Source organism: Megalops cyprinoides, chromosome 5 (assembly GCF_013368585.1).
Source record: "Megalops cyprinoides isolate fMegCyp1 chromosome 5, fMegCyp1.pri, whole genome shotgun sequence".
Lineage (NCBI taxonomy): Eukaryota > Metazoa > Chordata > Actinopteri > Elopiformes > Megalopidae > Megalops > Megalops cyprinoides.
The window spans coordinates 9,166,594-9,174,524 of NC_050587.1; the positions used below are offsets into that span (position 1 = coordinate 9,166,594).

General features: G+C 39.1%; 1 protein-coding gene across 1 annotated transcript; it reads right to left on the minus strand.

Annotated features, from left to right (window-relative positions):
- Nucleotides 1-1,004: 1,004 nt before the first annotated feature.
- Nucleotides 1,005-6,766, minus strand: dnajc25 (DnaJ (Hsp40) homolog, subfamily C, member 25). The gene is made up of 4 exons (XM_036528682.1): nucleotides 6,447-6,766; nucleotides 5,479-5,631; nucleotides 2,572-3,042; nucleotides 1,005-1,892 (listed from the first exon to the last, which is right to left on the minus strand). Exons 1-4 carry the CDS (start codon nucleotides 6,753-6,755, stop codon nucleotides 1,770-1,772), a joined length of 1,056 nt encoding a protein of 351 aa, XP_036384575.1. The 5' UTR covers nucleotides 6,756-6,766; the 3' UTR covers nucleotides 1,005-1,769.
- Between the last annotated feature and the right edge of the window lie 1,165 nt (nucleotides 6,767-7,931).

Here is a 7,931-nt window from a genome sequence, read left to right on the forward strand (position 1 = left end):
ATCAGGGCTCATATTCGATCAGAAATGACATGCTGACAGTTCCTGATTTTTTACCATTTTCCGCATATACACGTACACTGCTCTAGTCTGAACTGACTTCTGTAGTCCTGAATCCAACAGCCAGAAGAAGAAACCATTTTATAAAACTGTTGCGGTGTGTGGTTCCTCCTGACATGCAAGGCTTGCTGGCTGACTGCATGCAACATGCAGGGTGCAAAACACTGTATGTGTTTGATGACACAGCTACACACACATCAGGACTAACTTCAACACAGCATTGCATTCAGTGTACCCTGAAAATCAGCATTTTGCATTTCTTAGGTTTTACAAAGAGCAGCTGGATAAATACTGGCCTCTGAGGAGACAAATAATGGGGAAAAGAATGGGTACTTATAAATGAAAAAAGCCACTCTTCCAACTACCAGGAGCAATAATAAATAATAATAATAATGAATACCTAAAATAGGCATGGAAGGTAATATAATTGCTGTTAAAACTTCACACTACAGAGAGAAACCCAGTGGTAAAAAAATCATCTCCCACATTACTTTGTTGAGGTTCAGCCCACTGCATTGCACACCTTGAATTACTTTCCTCCTTATCCATGCCAAAGCTGTGATACTAAAAAATATTTAACATATTCCTCATATCAATCTCATGCAGATTCCTGAGTCAAACCACTCACCTTTCAGTCCAATATAACTATGAAAATAATTTGTAGATATCTTATATAAACATATATATATAATTTTTCAGTTATGTATACACATTGGTGCACATATATAGTGTTCTTCAAATGTATCCGTACCCTTGATAAATAACCAAAAAAGAACAGAAAAAATGCAAATGCACAATCAGTATCACTTGCATGAATTAAAGGAATTATGTACAATTATAACACAAGCAACAGGAAGTGTAGTATTTCCATGTTTCTTTTCTTTTTTTTTCAAAAAAAAAAGACCTTTTCACCAAAATCCTGTCATTGTAATCCATGGATAGCTTCAGGAGACTCTGATATTTCAGGGTTACTGACCTCCACAAGTTTGGTGCTGGCAGTAAGAAAGTTCACAATAAGATGAACCTACCAGTTTGCTTTATCAAGAAGTCCAAACTTATTAACAGTCCCTAATTTGCAAAGAAAAGGTACAGAAGCATTTTTACCACAACATGCTATGAGGAAACTCGAACTCAAGAGTAATTACTGGAGGTCAATATCCTGGACTGGCCACTACAACACCGTAATTGCAACCTAACCGCATATCTGCAGTTCAAATACTAAAACAGCTATCCATAACCAAAAACCAAGAAATCTGAAGGATCTGGTAAAATTCTGATAGCAAAAATTTTCATTTTCAGTCAGTAGTTTCATTGTTATTTGACTGGGATGACTCTGGTAAGTTGCTCTCTCTAGTCTTTTATGCAATGATTATTGCCTCAGCTCCATAAAAGGCCACAGAAGACAACTTATCCAAATCAAGTCAGACTGCTGCTTGGGAGTGTAAATAAATTTGATCATTGTTTTTTGGGAGGGGGGCAACATAAAGCATATTCTGTTGCCCTGTTAAGTATTGAAAGTATTAAAATTTTACACATTTTCATTTGTTATTGCAAAAAAAATAAATAAAATACTGACTGTGCTCTTTTGGTAAATGAGTCTTTTGTAACAGTTAATCAGGGGTATGAATAGATCTGGCCACTGTAGATGTGCACAAGCACACAAGCATGTGGATATGTGTATAAATTGGCACGGATGCAGGGTCTGTATCCGGTCAGTCATCGATGAAAGTGAGACGGCCAGGCCCCTCGTTCTTCATCCATCGGCGGTATCTCTTCCATCTGGGATCCATCGCCATCTTCATCTTCATTTCCTCCTCCTGCTCCTCTTTGTATACCTGCTCACCAAAAGGGTTGTGGTTAAGGCACAGCTCTTTACTCATGGGGCTTACCAATTAGAACTTAATTAGAATTAAAACTCAGATAGACAGTGTTTTCTAGATTTGTGCTGCATAATGGTTTTCCAAGGATTCTTAAGTGCAGACCTGTATCAAACATGTAATTGATCCACAGGCCAGTTAGTGAGAATGGTATTTGACAATGTTATTTTAACTTTCACCATTTTTTCATTTGACACTTCACTTTAAATTTTTCAAAGGACAGACTTTGACCCACTAAATTCTAAGGCATACTGTTAATCCCTGAGTTTAATCCCCAGTTTAATATGTATGCCTGCAACTGTGTATGCACAGAAAGCATATTAGAAGCATAAAAATAATATAAAGGATTTCAGCTGGCTCAGCTGGCAACACACTGGCTCTGAGCGCAGGCTGAATCCTACAGCCTATGATCCTATAGCTGGCTGTAAAATTTAATTGATTACTTGGTTTCCTAGGTGACAGATTGCGTATATAAACATTTTACCATTTGTAGGGCTGCTAAGTTTAATCTTTTAGCAGGGCTAATTTTATTTTAGTCACCAAATGTTGAGTGAAGTGTACAAAAATGCACTTCTGATGTGAAAACACACACACACACACTTGTGCAAAAATAAAGGTTAAACCAGTGCAGACATACGTCATAGTTCTCCTTTATCCAAAGTTGCTTCTCCAGGAAGGTCTCCTTCTGGTGGTCCTCCAGGCTGTCAAACTGCGACTGGGACATCTTCATGTACCTGCGGATGATGTACAGCTTCTCCTCCTCTCCGTACTCCTCCCGGCAGATGGTGAACCTGTAGACCCAGGAGCAGTACCATACCACATAGGCGCACAGGTAGTAAGGGGACAGTATGATCTTGCACAGCAAGATGTCAGAGAGGTTGGGCTTCTGGTAGCCGCCCTTGATGTCGATCTTGTTCTTTATGATGTCGCGGATGATCTCCTCCTCTTCCTCCCGAATCTCTTCCTTGGAGCGCCGGTTCTTGCCCTTTTCTTTAGTCCTGTTCAGCAGGCCCTGCTGCTTGGCTATCTCCGTGGCCTGGATGCGGTACTTTGGCACAGTCGATAGGTAGTTAATGGCTTCGTTGTAACTGCTCCACCAGCTGTAGTACTGGGAAAAAAAGCACAGAAGGCCACACATAATTAGCATTGGTTGTGTCACTGGTTTTCATTTGCCAAATTTAAATCAACATTGAGTATAAGAACAAACAAAAAACTACTCATAAATGTAGCTTTTCCACTCTTTTAAGTCACATTAATGAGTCCTCAAAAATCAGTTTGTTCTTGTTTAATACAAACTCTTCCAAACACAACTTACCAATTAGTTGAAGAGTTATGAGGTGGGATTGTGAAGCAAAAAGGCTTGCTTTTGGTTTAAACTTCAGTCACCCAAAAAATAGCACAGCAAGACAACTTCAAAAGCTATTTGCCAACTGTTTGTTTGTCTGAAGTACAGTATTTGCAAAACAAACTCAGCTGCATGCCATCCTTACTTTGCTTTGTATGAAATGACTGCTTTTGTCACCCCCTATTACCTTGTAGTAACAGACAAGGAGACAAGAACAAGGAGATCTGTCCCAAGAAATGTGTAACAAACAGCCTGAGCTGTTTCATAGGGCACTTTGGTACTGCTTTTGAAATGGGGTTTAATGTGGTTTTACCAGATGTGGTCAATTTGCTTTCCACTTTAACCAACAGACTTATAGTAGTTGTACTTACAGTGCGATATTTATTATTACCTCTGAAAAAAACATGATATATATGAAAAATGACATATTGCATGTATATTCTTTATTATGATTTAATCTTAAAAGCACAGGACAGAGCAAATTCAGATTGTTAATAATTAATGGATTTCATTCCAGAAACACAAAGGTCACATTTATTCAAATCTTTGTGATTAGTATTTTTAAAATCCTGGATTACAATGGACACTTTTCTGATTTCTGTTCTGGAACTTCTGATGGGGGTTTTTGACCATCCCCCCCTGGAGGAATTACTATTGGTCTGAACTTCTGGTGCTGATCTTTTGTTCACTTGTGAACTGTTTTCATGAGTTCAAACCACAAATATCTGACTGGATTGAGGCCTGGATTGTTTTATTATTGCTTTGTGTTGATTTGGATGAACACTACAGATCACTGTCATTTGCCATTTTCAGCCAAGTCCGAGCTTCCTGACAGAGTGAACTAGGTTTTTGGCCAAAATGTGCTGCTACTATATGTGTCAGAGCCGTACCAAGGGACTAATAGATGCGAAAGAACTCTAAAGAATAATAAAACCCCACCATATTTTACAGTGAACATGGGTCAGCTTCAGCTTTTTATGCCAAACATTAAGATGACTAGAATGTCCAAAAAGATCAATATCAGTTTCATCTGGCCATAGATGTGCTTCCAATTGTGAATCAGATGTAGTTCAGCAAATTCAAGAGGCCCCTTATTGTGGTTTGTCTTCAAAGGAGGCGTCTTCCTTGCAACCCAGCCATGAAAGAAACACTCATGCCTGAGACTGTCAAAAGGAGCTGTTCAATATCTGTCACCTGAACATGCCCGTTGGTTTAGACCTCCAACTGATGCCTTTAGATTTACAGCTACTTCCAAAAGAGACATGCATCATTCTGGAAAGGTTGCCATGACAACAGTAGCAGTTTTCTTTATAAACCACACTACGGTGGAAAGTGCTAAATCCAGGTCGTTACAGATCAATTTATAGCCTTTTCCAACAGGTGGAGGTGAATTACCATTTACCTGTTTTGTCAGAGAGCTCTCTGACCTTAACCATAAAAAAGCATGCTACTGGTGAATCTCTTCTGTTTACTACCTCATTTTATACCACAGGAAATAGCAAACAGGAAGCCTTTGGATGCCCCTATAAAGTCCCAGAAGCTTCCACTGAACATTCAACAAGCAGAATGCTGCTGTAGATTTGCTTTGTCGACTTTTGTTTTAAAGATTAGGTGTGAATAAATGTGACCTTCATGCATTTGGGTTAAAATTCATTATTTGTGAAAAAACCAAATTATTCTTAATAGCACCACACAGAGCTAAAGTATAACATAACAGTAAAAATTATGATCAGGAAACCCAAATCCAATGTGCACATTTTTCGTATAGTGCTTTTGTTCCTATATAGTCAGAGTATGAATAAATATAGCGCGCACTCCGAAATTTGCAAGTGTCCATATTTGCATAACAGCTGTAAAATGATTTAAATCTAGATAGCAAGCAGTCTGGCTAGTTATAAACTTTACATAGGGAATGTATTAGCCTATTTGACAAACTATCATCTCTCTTCCTAAAAGTGCAGGGACACATCTGTTGTTTCATTTCATTTCAGTATTCATTTTAGGTACTAAGTTAGCCATTTTTCTAAGTTCTTCGAAGTAGATACTTAACATTATTTGTGCATCCATGACCATTTAAGCTTTGGTATCCCATTAAAATGTGGTCTTCTGTTATGATGACAGATATTAACACAGTAGGGAACTATGAACAATCACAATCAAATAGAACAATGAGCATTGTATCGGAAGGCTTGCACCTACCTGGAAAACTGATATAGCGCACACAGTTACAAGAATGACTATCCTGACGTCCACTTTAGGCGCCAGCCTCCTCCTGTAGTAGGCATAATAGTGGCTGTAGTACTGCTCAGGGTGATCCAACATGTAGTCATAATCTTTTCGAGACTCTTCATCCTACAAAAGCGAGTCCACCTTGCTTTAATATTTCACAATTTGTAAAGGCAAAGACAGGCAACTTGATTTACTTTTTAAATTTGAGGACACATTATTTTTGAAATATGAAAAATGAGCACAGTTGAAGTAGTCTAAATAATGTATCAGGGTGCGTAAAGAGGTTTAATATCCACAAAGACTGTATTTGCATTACATGAGTTGTAGTACCTTATCTTAACCAACGCCAGGGTAAGCGTAGACGTGGTAAAACACGACTTCTGCAATTAGCAGAGCAAAAAATAATGACGTATTTTGACTGTTCCAATCTCCAAGGGCCAAATTTCTAAATGTTCCAATATCAAAGTCAGTTCCATTTCACACAGAATGATTCGGTATCCAATTTAGAGCAAGCAGCTTCAGTTAGTGCCGATTTAATATCACTAATCTGAAAGGCAAATTAATGTATCGGACTTCCGCAAAACATAAAGTGTGAATTTGGCAGGACAGCTTTGGACTGTGACCGGTACAGTAAATACAGTTCAGACTAGGAAAGTGGTCTCTTTTGATCATCTGTGCGTAAGTAACTGCCACGTTGGCACAGAACCAAAGACGATCTACCCCAAACTTGGGTGACCAGTTGGCCAGGCTACATACCTACGTGTCGCTTACGAGCCGCTAGCCAATTATCTTGCTCGCAAAACACCGTTTGCCAGCGTTATACTAACCTTACCTATTCTGGTTCTAATTTAGCTAGACTTAGTAACCCTCGCAGCCTAGTCATTAGCCACACAGGTGAACAGCATGTTGCCAAAATTAGCCTTACAGTCTTCACTTACTCTGAGCGTTTCGTAAGCAGTTACAACAAGCAGAAATTTTTGCTGTGCACTTTCTGGGGTCTCCTCTGCAAGCCCTGGGTCCCCGACCCGGAATCTATCGGGGTGATACTTTCTGGCCAGCTGTCTGTAGGCACGGGCGATCTCCGCTTTGGTCGCTTCCCTTGTAACCCCGAGCACATCGTAGCAGATCTCTTTACCGCAGTATAGTCCGTCGATCAGTGCGGTTCCTGAAGGTATGAAAACTCCCAAAAGGAAGAAAATGTATGTCCAAGGCCCTATTCGCCGAATAAATTCAATGGGAGCAGCCATGTCAGCAGTCGGTCGCCGGACAAAAGACGTAAAATGAAGAGTCTGTGAAGGTGCTGATGGGAGGTGTAGTACGTGGCAAATGCGCCGTCAGGTATACTGTCCTGGGAGTTCATAGGACTGCGGGGACGTAAACATTTCCCCGCTGAGGGAAACGGCATTGCTGACCATATAAACCAGACCTATTTAAAGTCCACCAATATTTTATAATACAAAACACAAAAAGCCTATAAAACTGCTCACTTTGGTTGGTTAGACGCAACGAAGCACGTTATCTACGTCATTACGTTTCAGTATTGCGACCAATATGCGAAAACTCACAACCCCGTTCCGACAGATGGCGTACGTTGATGGATGTGTACGCTGTCTGAGTTTGTGAGTTGTGATCGTATCCTTTTTTTCTAAGGCTGTTTTTTTCTTAAACTCTAAGAATCGCGCACGAAGAAACTGACGTACCACATGCAAAGCAAGTTTGCAGTGGTTTCCTGATATTGCTTGTCACCTCTTCAGGAGTTTCTGACACAAAAGAAGAATAATACTTAATTTTGAATTGTGTGGTAGGAACACCAATATTATTGGCAAAATTGTCTTCAATTTTAAAATATTATTTTAAGTAGCTCATGTTCTGTTTTTTAATAGGCCAATACCAAAATAAAATAAACGTTCAAGGGGAAATCCAGGGGTCCGAGCACAAGATGGCCAAATACCTGGTGTTGTGACTGATTCTGCATACTGACTCTCATGCTCAGTTGTACAAAAACTGCTAAGTATATTACATTTGACCGTCTGTAACAATCACACAATTTTGGATTTTTGTTTTAAAAACAAATGAGCAGATATAAGGATACATTCAATCAAAGATAACCTGCATTCTAATTGTTACACTTTGGTCTCACACACATCTTTCACAAATAAAATTACTGTATTCAAACTGTTGTTCGACTTGAATTCAAACTAGTGCCACCAAATGTGTGCTTCTTTCTTGTGACAAACATGTAACTTGTAACTTTTACTTTACTGCAATGTAGGTCATTTTCAGTTTGCTTTTGGTACAGTATTTAAACTTAACAGTCCCAACACGGACTAACTGCCACTGTAAGGATGTTCCTGAGAATTTTTTTACCTTAAAAATACAAAGACAGGCTTTCTTTTTAATTAATGTCTTTTTATACAAAAAGT

Bases quoted from the DNA above. Each gene is read 5' to 3' on its own strand.
- dnajc25 (XM_036528682.1), bottom strand. From the start codon at position 6,755: ATGGCTGCTCCCATTGAATTTATTCGGCGAATAGGGCCTTGGACATAC. The intron at 5,632-6,446 runs GTAAGTGAAGAC...TCGCTTTTGTAG, and splicing joins CTGCTTACGAAACGCTCAGA to GATGAAGAGTCTCGAAAAGA. The intron at 1,893-2,571 runs GTATGTCTGCAC...TTTGGTGAGCAG, and splicing joins GGATAAAGGAGAACTATGAC to GTATACAAAGAGGAGCAGGA.